Consider the following 14,747-nt stretch of genomic DNA (forward strand, 5'->3'; position numbering starts at 1 on the left):
TGCTTTCAATTAGTCAAAGGTAACTCAGACTGAGACCCATTTCCCAGACAGTTGTCATTTAGCCAGGGGACCTGGAACCATGGCAGAGACAAGGCCCCTCAGCCTCAGACTCTCATGGCTAAGATGAAAAGGCACCACTGTAGCAGCTCTGAGCCCAGCCTCGTCACCTAGTCTGAGTTCAGTGAAGACACAGGAGCCCCACAGCTTTGCAAACAAAGTTAAAGGAGGAAGGGAGGAGAGAATGACTAGTTTCCCACAGAGCACGTATGTGTGGGCATGGTGGCATGAGTGTGGTGGCATGGTCATAGAATTCCAGCACTCCAGAGGCTGAGGCAGACAGAGTTCAAACTGTAGGTCAGCCTGGGCTATTTGTGGACATCATGCCTCAAAACAAAACAAAGCAAAACCAACCAAAACCAAAACTAAGAGGCCAGCGTGGTAGTGCACACCCAAGAGTCCAAGGCAGGCAGGCCAGCATAATTAGTAAGACCCAGTCTGGTCTTAAGAGAGAGGAAGCCAAGTGCAGTGGCCCCTGTCTTTAAACCCAGCACTTGGGAGGCAGAGGCAAGCGGGTATCTATGAGTTCTAATCCAGGCAGGACTAGAGAGAGAGCATGAGCCCCTGCTCAAATAGACAAACAGGTAAAATGGGGTAGATGGGGGAGAGACTGAGTGTCAACTCTGAAGCGCAGCCCTCTCTTCTGTCCCTGCTCTCCCTTCCCCCTCCTCGGCCTTCATCTGAGGCTAATGTCGTAACAGGCAGGCACACCATGAGGTGGCCGCAGGGGCCAGAGAGTAGTGCTGTGAACTGCAGGTTGGGATTTTCCAATACTTCCAATCCCACTCGAAGGTCAGTGGAAGAAGCCTCGCTGTCCTCAGGAATGTGGCTCCCAGGCAGGGAATACAGAAGCCTGGCTACGGATGGAGCTGACAGGCAGAGGAAGGAAGAGCTTACGGACCCACGGGGCTGGAGAGACTGCCATGTGAGCTGAGAGGATTTATGCACGGAGGCAGCAGGTTCTGATTTACTTACAGTTGGCAGAATGGCAGTTTATATACGGTCAGCCTCCATCAGCCTTTCTGGGAACCAGCCCCATGGGGCATGCACAAAGCACCAGCGACAACCTTGAGTCACAGCCTGAGTAGCCTCAGGCATCTAGATTTTGCAGTCAACGTGCCATGCTTTCTTCCCAGCACTGGGAGCATTAAGCACAGAGAAGGCATTCTGAACAGGGCACAGGGCAGCATGCAAGAAGCAGGGCAACATACTGTTCCCGACTGGACAATGTAACCTGGCAATTGGGGAGGATTGGGGAAGTAGCACCAAGCAAGCCCTTGAAATTATAAAGTCCAAATGCCATCTTATTTAATGTGCAGAGCTGATTTAAAATAACAAAAAGCTCACACCCGTAATCCCAGCATTGAAGTAGAGACAGTTGGGTCGCTGAGCTCAAGGCTTGTCTAGGCTGACCAAAGCAAAGCAAACCATTATCCCCTCCCCAATGAATCCTCACAGTGGCCCCAGTCCCTACTGAAGGCTGTAGCGGCTGTAGCGTTCTCCTTTCCTTTCTACAGGAGGCCCGTTCTCTGCTCTCCCTAATCTAGAAAACATAACCTGTGCAAACCCCAGACCTCTGCCTGGGAAATGTTCTTGTACTCCCGCCTACCTGACAGGTGAGGATCTTCCACAACACTGTGTGTGCTCCCAACACGCCTGGCCCCCACAGGTGCTCCACACAGCAGTCGCTTGCCACTGTTCTTCAGTGTGGAGCAGGGTTTCATGACTATCTTTAGCTGCCATGTAATAGACGACCCAGATGCCACATGTTTAGCACTAGCTAGTTCCGATATCTGGGCTCACTGAAAACATGAGAAAGAGGCAGAAGGTAGCTAAAAAGCTTGCAAGAAAGGGTGATGTGGGCCTGGGAGAAGGCAGGGAGGGTACTGAAGTTCACTTCTTGCTCTACACCCTTTCTGCCTGTCTGAGACAGGGTCTTGCCTTTTTAGCCCAGAACTTTGAACTTATGGACCCTCCTCCCTCGGTCTCTGGAGTGCTCGAAGTCTAGGCCTGTACCACTGCATCACAACCTGTAACCTCTCAGGATTCACAACCTAATCCTTTTAAATCCTGAGACAAAGGGGGGGTGGGGGAAGGACACAATTAAGCTGAGTGTGGTGGCACTTGCTAGAAGTCCCACCTACACTAAGAGGCTAGTCATTTTAGCTCAGGAGCAAGGCCAGTATGAGTAACTAGCAAACTCCTGCCTCAAGACAGCATACACAGATAAAGAACAAAGCCAGAAACAGTAAAAGACAGTTACTGGACAGCTAGCTCACTTACTTATTCCATAAATAATTCACTGAAGATTTATTATGTCACAGACAACAGGCCAGGCAGTCAGGCTAAAATAAAAAAAAAAAAATGATAGGGGGGAACCATTTTAGGTTTTATGGTAAGCCCTTCAACTAATGATCTCATTTAATTCTCACAATAGCCCAGCAAAGTGTTCTGAACCACCAGGCCACACTGCTCCTGCACTGTGGTGCCACCCCGGGAGCCTTCCTGGGAGCCTCAGAATAGCTACCAAACGGGGCTGTGTGGTGGCACACACCTATAATCATTGCACTTGGGGGTAGAGGCAAGAGGATCAGGAGTTCAAGGCCAACCTGAGCTGTACGAAGTCTCTCTCCTCTCCCCCAAATGCTCCCCAAGGGGCATGAATGGGACACGTAGACGACAGCCCTGTGACTTAGTGACGCCACAGAAATCTGTACTGTGTGAACATTCCCACTGTGACTTGTAGCTGGCTCCTGTGGGAGCGCTCTGGAGAAATACCATCATCAGTACATTTCCTTCAGTTGTGCCCTGTGGGCCAGGACGAGGCCCTTGCACGGGCACGCGGCCCAGCCAGGGATGGAAACACTGCACTTAGCAGGAAAATGAGCGGAAGTTGATGGGGCCATTATGGATGCGCTGGAGTTGCTTCGACTCCAGACAGCTCAGACAGGAAGGCTCAACTCACCAACCAGAGCCAGAGGCAGCTCCTACAGGAAGGGTTAAATAGTCTGCCAATAGAAAGCAAGCCAGCCTCAGCTTGGCCTTGCAGTCTGAGAAAAGGCAGGGCAGGGGAAGGAAATGGCTTCTTTCTCTACTGAAAATCCTGATTAAAACCAAGCCGTGTGGCTCAGGCTCAGCACAGCAGTGTATGTTCTACCACATAAAACCTGCGGAATGAAAGCAGCCAGGCTTACATGTGAATGTGAAGATCTGGCCAAAAGCCATCTCCAATGTGGAGGGGTTTGACACCTGACGATCAAGTATCACCCATACTTGACAGTGTGTCAGGATTTTGTTTCTTGGAATTTGTGAAGGGTGGCTCTCTCTTCCTGACCCCTGGAACAGTACAGGTGGTGTCCATCTTGGTGCATGGGTTACCTTATATCAAGGTCTTGGGGTGGGGCTGTACCACACTTCTTTTCCTTCAAGGCTACTTGTAAGAAGAACTAGGCTTTACTGGTAGCTCTGGGGACTCAGGGAGACTGGAACTACAAAAAAGACAAAGAAGAGAATGACAGCCACCATGCCAGGGCCACGAGCCACAAAGCATCACTTGTCCAGATCATCCACAAATGATAAGTTAATAAAAAACAAGCATACCCGAGAACCCAGAATGATGGAGACCATGCAAGCTGTCACCAGTATGTACCAGCAGGGAGGGGATTCACTCCTCTGGGAACCAGAAAGAAGCCTGGTATCCTACCGTGTGTATGGAAAAAGGTTCCCCACTTCAAAGGTTAGGAATACACATTTGCTGTGGGTTAATCCCAACACTTGGGAGGCAGAGGCAGGAGGGTCTCTGTGAGTTTGAGGCTAGTGTGGTCTACAAGGCAAACTCCAGGACAGCCAGGACTCCGTAATCCTTGTTAAAAAAAGCAAATCTTTCCAAATTCAGAAATCACACAGGCAGCCACACTGTAAGGGGCAGGGATAAAACCAGAGAAGGAGGCCGAGTGCAGGATTCCTAGGACAGGCAATTTTCTACATCATATAATTTCAAAAAGATGAATCCCAGCTGGGAAAGGAGGGGCCAGCCACACCTCAGTTAGCAATCCATGGCATCTGGCCCTGAAAGGCAGGAGGTATGTTGGGGCTTGCAAGGCTCACAGGGGGGCAGATGGGCATGCAGTGGCTTCTTCCTGGCTGCAGAACCACAGAGGAGAGGGGTGGGGCTCCTGGAGTCTCAGCTTCAGGACATCTGGAGCAAGGGCAGTCAAGGCTCCTGTGGCAGTGTGTCAAAGCCAAGGAGAGGATCAGAGGAGAGCGCCTGGAGTCTCCAGGGCACCAGTGAGTAAAGTGTGAGTGGATTCAAGCGGAAGGGCTGGTCCTGAAGACTTCATCCACAGGGGATGGCGCTGCAGCCCTGACCTTAGTCTAGAGACTTCCTGAGGACTCACAGAGGAAAGCTCACCCAAGCCTTATTTATGCTCCCCTTGGTTTGAGGGTGAACAACTTGTGGGCTTCAAGAAAGCGGCGCCCCAAAGGTGATACTCCTGACCTGTGTAAGGAACCCAGAGGCTCCCCAGGCCCCCACGGGCAGCACTTCCCTTAAGGACAACTGTAGCAATGCAGTCCACTCTGGCTTGTGCAGCTTCCTGATGGGTGCATGGCACAGTGGGGGAAGTGTGCTGCTCATGGGAGCCACTGCTAGAATAACTTCCCCAGTTTTCATTTTGCCTGCATGCATATGGACCAAGTTTGTGCAGGAGCCTGCAGAGTGCATCAGATCCCCTGGAAGCGGAATTGCGTACAGGCAGCTGTGAACGGCCACAAGGGTACTCTGGACTAAACCTGGATCTTGTGAGAGCAGCAAGCGCTCTTAACCACTGAGCCATCTCTCCACTTCTCTCTTTTCTTTTCTTGAAGGCAAAGTCTCATATTGTAGCCCAGGCTGACCTGCCAAAACACTGTAATTACTCCAGTGTGATCTATGGTGGCCAGCTTGCTTGCTTGCTTGCTTTCTTCCTTCCTTTCTTTCTTTCTTTTTTGGTTTTTCGAGACAGGGTTTCTCTGTATAGCTCGGGCTGTCCTGGAACTCACTCTGTAAACCAGGCTGGCCTTGAACTCAGAAATCCGCCTGCCTCTGCCTCCCAAGTGCTGGGATTAAAGGCGTGCGCTACCATCGCCCGGCCAGCTTTCTTTTTAAGTAATTTCTTATTTAGAAATGTTTGTGTGTGTGTGTGTATATATATGTATGTATACACACACACACATATATATATATATATATATATATATATATATATATATACACACACACACACACACACAGCCTTATTTATCTTACAATTCTGGTTTTTGTTTTTAAGGTTGTTTGTTTTTTTGAGATAGTGCCTCACTCTGTAGACCAGGCTAACCTGTATTTTATCATAGAGTCCAAGCTGGCCTCTTATTCATAGCAATCCTTCTGCCTCAGTCTCCCAAGTTATGGGATTATAGCCTTGATAGACTTAAGGTCTAAGTCTTAATTCTCAGGGTTTTCTAAGAACAAAGCAACAAAGGACACAAGTGGCCAGTGGGGGTGAATGGAGCAGGGTCATAGCTAACCACCCTCCAGGACTACCTTGTTAGACTGCAGAGCCCTGACTGGTGCATAAGTACACCAGAGCCCAGCCAGGAAGACTTGTAGCTCTGTAGACCTGCACAAGACACAGACCCGGCAGTTTCCATCAGGCTAGTTGACAGAAAACAGACTTCACCTGTGGTGCTGTCCTCATGTAACTGCTGGCAGCTAATGTTCTTTCCAAGGTTCAGTTAACAACAAAATCCTGGGAAACACGCTCTTTATGCACCTTTCCCTTCTTAGGTTTTCGATTCAGATACCGCAGAAGAGCAACAGTGAGGGGCAGGAGAGATGGCCCCGTGGCTAGGAGTACGCACTGCTCTTGCAGAGGATCAGAGTCTGATTTCTAGCCCCCAAGTCAGGCAGCTCACAACTGCCAGAAACCAGCTCTAGGGGAGCTAATGCCTTCCGGCCTCCGAGAGTCCTGTGCTCATGAGGGCACCCCCCCCCCATTACAATTAAAAATACAATTTGAAATATCATTGCCTATTATAACAACTTGGGAGAGAGAAAGAATGAAGGAATAACTGAATGAGGACTGCCCAATACTGTCCATCCATACAGTCTCAACACTTGGCGACCAGGAGCACCAGACCACTTCAGGACGGAGGCAGAGAGCCACTGGCATGGCTGAGCTGGACTCCTGAGGGCACAGGAGACTTATATCTCCCTCAGCCCCAATTCCAAGACCATCTACCACTGCAGTTTCAACCTGTGCAACAAAGCACCCAGCATCCTACGGCACATAAACAAACAGGCTACAAGCTACTGAAAGCTCACGCATGTATCTGTTTTTCCAAGTAGCAGTTGAACAGTGAGAAGAGTGATGCTTGGTGTCTGCAGCTAACTCTTTAAGACAGAGGTTTTTTCCTTCTTTGTCTAGGAGCTATGTGAATAAAAGTACTGAGGTCTGTGAGCTGAGAACACATGGCCGGCAGGATGTCCTCACCCTGTGTCACACGCACAGCACACCGTGACACAACTACACTGAAGGCCGGGATGGCTCTGACTGCTTATTTCACCCTGGGAGTACACCTCCCCCCCATCAGACCCTGCAAAATGGGCATCACAGTCCTGCTGAGCTGGGTGAATTGGTGGGACTGTGCCTGGGCTCCATGGCTGGAGGAAACCGTCCTTTAGTTACCAATTCCTCCTTCAATTTTGTCATTTTTAATTTTGTGATGGGGTCAGACTATGGAGTCCCCACTGGCCTGGAACTCACAGATCTACCAGTTTCTGCTGGAATTAAAGGGGTGTGCCATCATGTCCTGCCAAATCTTTTTTAAGGCAGGGTTTCACTGTTTAGACCAGTTTGGTCTCAAATTTGTGACCCTTCTGCCTTATCCTTCTAAATTAGCCACCACACCCAGCTTGGGCTCTAAGGATTTTAAGAATGTTTTCTTTTGATTTAACTGGGATCATACACACCTCTTTCAAAAATGCCACAACCATTTCCCCATCTCAGTGTTAGCACTTAGAAAGGCCAGGATTCTTTCCCTACCACAGAGCCTGGACCAAAGACCCCAGGAGCTTACAAGCTCAGGCCCTCCCTGACAGCTGGCAGCAGGCTGCTTGCCTTTCTTGTTCCAGGTCATCTATCCTTGCTTGTTTTCAATGGAAGGGTGTGCCAGGGTCAGCAAGTGGAAATACCTCTATCCACAGGAACTGCAGGAGTGGAAGAAAAATAAACAAGGGAGAATGTTCCAGAGCTATGGAGGCAAAGCGTGGACAGAGGACAGTGGCATGCGGGGAGGTCCCGAACCAAGGGCAAATGGATAGAAGGCACACCGGAGCCACTGGGTGCCCCTGAGGTGCAGTGCTGTCAGAGGACTGGCATAGCTGGTCTGGTGGTTTCTAGGACAGCAGCACCACCTTCTGTTGAGTGGTCAAAGCACATAAGGGCCAAACTGCCTACCGAGGTGAGACCAGAAAGCAAGAGAAAGAAACTGTGGAATAGAAGCATGCCAGTGTTTAGCTTCTCTTGGCATACGGAGTTGCCTCCCCTCTGGCCTCCTCTTCTCTGATTTGTTAATTCAGTCCTTTCTATCCCAGGCTGACGAAGCCCAAAGGCTCCTGTATAGATGGATCTGGAGTTAGTTTTATTCAAACTCCAACTCAGGAGACTGCACACAGGAGCTACTCCAGGTATCAGAGTGACAAAGTTAGGTCCCAGTGCTCCAAAGGCTGAGACCAGCCTGTGCTAGTGAGAGCCTGTTTCACAGAACAAAGTAGCAGGAGCAAGGAGATGGAGTCCAGGGCAAACACACTGCTGTTCCAGCCTGACAACCTGCATTCAATCCCTGGAACATATGCAGAGGAGGAAGGAGAGAAGTGATTCCAAAGTTGTTCTGTGACCTCTGCACGGGCACATGGCACACAATGCCCCTCCCTCCACAGCTAGACACACAAACAATAATAACGAAAGTTAAAATATAAGAAGAAAAGGCGCCAGGAAGTGGTGGTGCACACCTTTAATCCCAGCACTTGGGAGGCAGAGGCAGGCAGATTTCTGAGTTGGAGGCCAGCCTGGTCTACAGAGTGAGTTCCAGGACAGCCAGGGCTACACAGAGAAACCAAACCCTGTCTCGAAAAACCACAAAAAAAAAAAAAAAAAAAAAAAAAAAAAAAAAAAAAAAAAAAAAAAAAAAAAAAAGCAAAACAAACAAAAATGCAATTTCTAGTTTTGCCTTTTTGTTTGTTTGTGTGTTTTGTTGAGACAGGGGTTTTACTGTGTAGGCCTGGCTGTCCTGGAACTTGCTCTGAAGACCAGGCTGCTTTACATGCACCTAAAAATCTTTTACAAGCAGTAAGGTTACTACCTTATGAAGAACTCAAACCACTTTAGCTAGAGATAACAGAAAATTCTCCATTATATGACAGCAAACCTCTTCCATGTAGCTCTGCTGTTCCAGGTCTGCATCTGCCTGCCACTGCCCTCCCCGCCGGCTCTCTGTCGTGCCCTCACCTTCATGTCTGCTCCTCTGATCACACTGAGGATCCAAGCACAGGCCTCTCTATTCTGTAGTGAATGACATTGGCTGGCCAACCTGGGAAGTGAGCAGAGACGCTGGCAACTGATAGCTGATGCTACCGATCACAGGCACCCAGCACTATTTTAACTCTCATCAGATGAAAGAGGCAGATTTCATTATGGTGCCCCTTTCCCAAAGAAGAGAAAGCGAGGCTTGGAGATGTCTCAAGGAAAGCTAGATCTGAAGCCATGCTGGGGTGTATTGTGTTGCTCTGAATAGCCTAACCCCTGCACCCCAGCCAGTGGCCTAGGAACTGGAGACACCAAAGGGGAACCGTGGACCTGACTTTCACAGAACGGTAACAGCAGTGATGAGCCACTATTTGCTATCTGTTTTAAAACAGGGGTTCTCACAGCTGGTCCGCAGGTTAGCTGTGGTGGCACTTGCTTGTAATTCCGGCACTTCAAAGACAAAGGCTGGAGCACCACTGTACACTGAAGGCCAACTTCCAGTACAGCCGATGTACAGCAAGGCATAAAACAAAACAGAAACCATAGAAGTGGGTCTGTAGCCCCGGGGGTCTGCAGAGCTCACGCTATCCCAGCAGCAGCCAGTATTTGCTTTTTTGTTTGTCTTTGGTTTTCCTTTTTTGTTGTTGTTCCTCTGTAGCCTTGGCTGTCCTGGAACTCACTCTGTAGACCAGGCTGGCCTCAAACTCAGAGATCCACCTGCCTTTGCCTCCCAAGCGCTGGGATTAAAGGCATGCTCCACCACTGCCTGGCTGCCATTGTTTTGCAAAAAACAACAACAACAACAACAACAAAAACAAACAAAAAAACCTGAATTTCATTTAAGAACATCCTTCACCAAGCTGTAAAAATGATTCGTTTTATTGCTGTGACCCTCGAGAACTAATCTATTTACCATGTGTGATGACCTGAAAGTATACCAAACACGCTAAAGACCATCAAGACAGCTGTCTCAAGGAAAAGTACACACGTGTGACTTGAGCCCCACATGGAAACAGCTCTTTTCTTCACTAGAACAGCACTTTACATGAAAGACTGACTGGCATTCTGGTTGCGCCTTCTTGGTTTTCCACAGACCTTTTATCAGAGGTGAAGAGCTGTTGCACTTACTGGCAATATCGCTGAAGCTCCCGAGGGGATAGCACTAGAGACATCACTGCAAACCTGACAGCTTTCTGTATGTTTAGCCACCTGTCAGACGACACTGGTACTCAGGAACAAACGAGGTTTGGGGTTATTCCAGAACAATGCATGTCAACACTCAAAACAATCTGTGTAGCTCAGACATCTTCCAGTTTCTGGTCTGGTGTGAAATCACGTATGGTAAAAGGCCTACTGAAGTGTTTAGAGACACACCAGAGGTTGGGCATTGTGGCTTGCACTTGGGAGGCTGAGGCAGAGAATCTGAGAGCAGCCTGGTAATACTGAGCATCCCAGGCCAGCCTGGGCTTCAGCATGTGGGACTCTCAGATACAAACAGCTGGGAGTGGCCATGCCTTTAACCCAGCAGAGGCAAAGGCAGGCAGATCTGCTCTACAGAGTGAGTTCAGCACAGCCAGGGCTACAGAGACAGCCTGTCTTGCAGGACGGACACACACACACACACACACACACACACACACACACACACACACACACAACAGAGGAACTGTTTTAGCAAACTACCAATTGAGTTTATGAGTGTTCGCGTGGTTGCATGCCTGTGTGTGTGCGTGTGTGTGTGTGTGGGGGGGGGGGGTGCCTACACATGTGTACATGGAGCTCAGAGGTAGGAGTCCAGGATCCTCCCACATTGCTCTCCACCTGACTTTCTGAGATAAGGTCTTTCATTGAGCCTGGAGCTCACCAACTGGCTACACTGACTGGCCAATAAGCTCGAAGGCTCTCAGTCTCCATCCTGCCTGGTGCTGAGGTCACTTCTAAGATATCAATATATACAGTGAGCAAAAGCTCCTTGGGAACTGCATTTCCAAGTTGTGTCATGAAGCCAGATGTTTTGAGAGCCCCTACAGAGTTAAAGATAGATCCTGAAAAGAAGTAGAGAGTGCCAGCTAGTGGACAGACAGACACAGGCAACTCATTAGCTTAACAAATCGAAGATAAACTAAAAGACCTGCTCTAGCAGTTCGTCCTCTTAGAATTATTCAAATCAAAAGCTTAGAACAGCAAAATCCTAGCATATAAATTTAAATAAAATTTAAATTCAACAGAGCTGGAGAGATGGCTCACAGGTTAAAAGCACTTGCTGTTCTTGCAGAGGACCCGAGTCCAACTCCCAACACACCTGGCAGCTCACAACCAACTTAAATCTAGTTCCAGAAAGTGACACCTCTTCTGTCACCAGTGGACATCCGTGTGTGTGTGTGTGTGTGTGTGTGTGTGTGTGTTCTTTGCTTTCTTACCTGCTCTTACAGAGAGCAGTAAGTCTTTTGTGTTCCACAGGTCTCCCTCTCTCATGAGGATGTATCTTTCCTCAAGAACGTGCTGATGGGATCACAGCACTGTAGAAGGGGTGACAGCCAAGTGGATGACAACTTCTCTAGGTGGCCTTTAGTCATGAGCCATAGGCCTGCCCATACTCTCCTGCCAGGCCAGTTCTTAGCCTGGTTTTTTTTTACTCTGCACAGAAAGTAGTTTGCACCTAGTTTCTGGGCTCCACACTGTCTACTCTTGCATCCTCGGTAGAACACATGCCAAGTCTTCTGTAGCCTTTCTGAGTTTATGCCAATGGCTGCACAGGCGTATCTGATGATGAAATGGCTCATGCTATAGCCATTCATCAGATACACTGTCTGTCCCCTTTCATATTTCACATCTATGAATATGGGTTTAATTTTTTTTTTAAATTGCATCTGCATTGAACATGAGATTTTTTTTAAAAAAATCATTTTTCTGAACAATACAGTGTAACAATAATTTGAGATAATCTGAAACTAGCAGGACTTATATAACACATTATATATATATAATATATATATGTATATATATGTGTGTGTGTGTGTGTATGTCATATATAAATATACCATTTTAAATAAAGACTGTGAGAAGCTCTGGATTTGCATATCTAAAGAGTGTGGAGGTGGGGTGTCCTGGAACCAATCACTCATTAATCACGAGACTACTATTCTCTATTACAACCAGGCATAACTTTCCTAAATTTCACTTATGCAACCTTGAAGGTTTTGGCTCATTTCAGAGCAGTTTGCAACTGTGAAATGTGGCATCCATTCCTCCAAGGGAGATGTTTGTATCACAAAGCATTATTCGGCAAAACGTACATTTCCGATTCCCAGTGCACAGCAAGCACCTGGGCTTTCATTACCACAGGATCATTAGGACTGTGACACTGCTAATTGCTCCCAGCTGCTATTGGACCAACCTACGAGCAGGAATGCTGACTCAGAGAAGAGCATGTGCGTGTGTGACTGCCACATGCCTGGGAAAACAGGGCTGGACTTAGTGTGCATGGGATATAGAACCCAGACAGGCCTCTTATGCTTTTTATCTCAAGCCTCAGGAATTCCTAGTGGCCTTAAGGGTCTTCATTAAACCGGCTTGATCCCAGAAAATGTCCATTCTGTGTGCTAGTGGGACAGATTCTGACCTCACGTTTGACCTGAGTCAGAATGTTAATAGCCTTGATTGAATCCAGCCACCCACCACAGCCAACGCCAAATACCTTTGGGTCATCAGCCTCAGGTTTTTCAGTCTCTGAATCGTCATCTTCCTACAAGACAAAGAATTTAGAGGATTAAACTTAAAAGGAGTGGGCCTGGGTTGTCTTACACACATAACCAGCGGTTGGAGTGAACGGGCTGCTTACCTAACCGGAGTCGCCCCACCAAGAACCCTTCCCTACCACACAACCCAGAACTACAGAAAGAGAAAGGAAAAGGAGACGTTCTGGAGGGGCTGGGGGATCAGCAGCTCAAAATCAGCGTGTCATCATCTACATCAGTGGAAATGCCTGAAGGAAATTGTGTAAAGAGAGGGAAGATGTAACACGGCCCACAGCTGTCAGGCCAGGCTGCAGAGTCCAAAAGGCAGACAGCAGGGATTAAAGCCAGGACTATGAATTCTCTTACCACTTCCTCAACATTCATACCCACAACCATCACACTGCCCAACGCCTAGGTGGCACTTCAAGTCAGAAGCACTAACACACAGCAAGGCGGGCATCAGATCACCAAGCCAAGTGATCTGGAGAGGGGGGACTCAAGGGCAAGGAGGGACAGCCTTTTGAGGTGCTCACATTACTGCCACGGATCCACTATTCTCAGCCCTCTTTCTTACTCAAAGGAGGTCTGCCTGAGTCAAAACCACAGGAATACTGAATTCTCCAATGTAAGCCCACAATTTCGTGAGGTTAAAAGCTAAGAAGCAGGTGTGAGCCATTTACTACACTTTGCCCCAGACACGACACAGCACTCCAGATGCTAGCACAGCACTCCAGATGCTAGCACAGCACTCCAGATGCTAGCACAGCACTCCAGATGCTAGCACAGCACTCCAGATGCTAGCACAGCACTCCAGATGCTAGCACAGCACTCCAGATGCTAGCACAAACAAACTACACCGAGATGGTTTTCAGACACGTGCCCTGGACGGTGCCAGTGAAGCAAGCGCTCACAATGCACTATCTCCTACACAGCTTTCTCAAAATGACACCAACTACACAGTCAAAGACGGAGCTGGACACAATGCTCTCACAGTCTCCAATATCCACACTGGGGTTTGAGAAAAGGTTTTTTTTTTTAAAAAAAAAAAAAAAACAACTAAACTATCATATATAGTTTGAATATGACAGAAAGTAGATGTGGGTTAGTATTTTAAAACACACATGCAAATACACATCACACACACACACACACACACACACAGAAAGCCAAAGAACTTAACAAAGCTTCCTTCTTTCCTTCCTTCTAACTAAGGATGACCTTGAACTTGTAGCCCTCATTCTTCCATGCTGGGGTTACAGGCTGTGAACCACCATGTAATATCTGTGGTTTATGCTAAAGAACAACCCTCTGGCTTTAGCCCTGACACACAGAACACATACACACACACACACACACTCCGGTTTCCACACATTTTCTTAGCAATTTTACTCAACTCTGAATTATCACTAATGACTGGGATAGAGGCATGAAGATCTCTCAAAAAAGTTTGTATTCACAAAACATATTCTGTGAAATATTTCATTTGCTGTTTTGTTTTTATGTGGCACCGAGGATCAAACCCAGGGCCCTGCGAATGCAGGCAAGTGCTGCCACTGTACCACTGAGCTACAACCCCAGTGTTTAGTTTAAGTTATTTGAGACAGAAATATACTCTTGAATTGTCAATCTTCTTGCTTTAGCACCCTGGATGCTAGAATTGCAGGACATGGGCCATTACACATAGCATAAAACAGATTCTAATGCTGACCCTTACGTATCAACATAGAACAACAGACCCAAACAACAACAACATAAAGCATGTTGTGAGTGTTCCAATGAACACTGCCTCTGAGCAGCCAGATTCAATATCTAAATCCAATCTTAGATGCCTTTTTGTGCTAAGCAATAGCCTGAATCTCCTTGCTCTTTTCCCTTCCAGACTAAAATTCCGAGTTCTACTGCTTAGGCGGCTGTGTACCGGCATAAAGGCTTCTCGCCTTAATGATGGGGACACAGTCCTCCTTACACTGTTATCTGCACTCACAGAACTTCCAGGAAGTTCTGCGATCAAGAACCAGGGGACTCCGACAAAGACGTCGAGTGGAATATAACATAAGAACCAAAGTGGATGATAAGGAGAAAGCCTTCCTTCCTTACCTTGCTAGGAAGTGAAGCATTTGAATAAACCCCAACTGAGATTAATACAAAGCTGATTACAAATATGTAGATGACACACTAATTAGGGTGAACACATACAAGTGGGAAGATTAGTTAAACTCACAAGGCAACTGAAAAGACCCACTGATACTAAGGTTACAGAAGGTAACAAGCTAGGCATATCGGAGCAGCTTCTGACCCCAGCTCTCAAGAGGCTGACCACATAAGAGATCTGGAGCTCAGGGATAAAAAGGTTGGGCTTCATGAGACCCCATCTCAAAAACACAAAACAAATGACACCCCCCCCCAA

The 14,747-nt window shown here is 47.7% G+C and overlaps 1 protein-coding gene across 2 annotated transcripts in view; it reads right to left on the reverse strand.

Annotated features, from left to right (window-relative positions):
* Positions 1–14,747, reverse strand: part of Sap30bp (SAP30 binding protein) — a 33,323-nt gene that overhangs the window by 16,325 nt on the left and 2,251 nt on the right. Inside the window, exon 3 of one of the 2 annotated variants that reach the window (XM_034504468.2) lies at positions 12,301–12,348. The exons of the other annotated variant lie outside the window; for it this stretch is intronic. Coding sequence (XP_034360359.1) covers positions 12,301–12,348 — 48 coding nt within the window. The remainder of the gene's footprint in view (positions 1–12,300; positions 12,349–14,747) is intronic. 2 annotated transcript variants of the gene reach the window in all.

This window comes from Arvicanthis niloticus, chromosome 6, assembly GCF_011762505.2.
Source record: "Arvicanthis niloticus isolate mArvNil1 chromosome 6, mArvNil1.pat.X, whole genome shotgun sequence".
Classification (NCBI taxonomy): Eukaryota; Metazoa; Chordata; class Mammalia; order Rodentia; family Muridae; genus Arvicanthis; species Arvicanthis niloticus.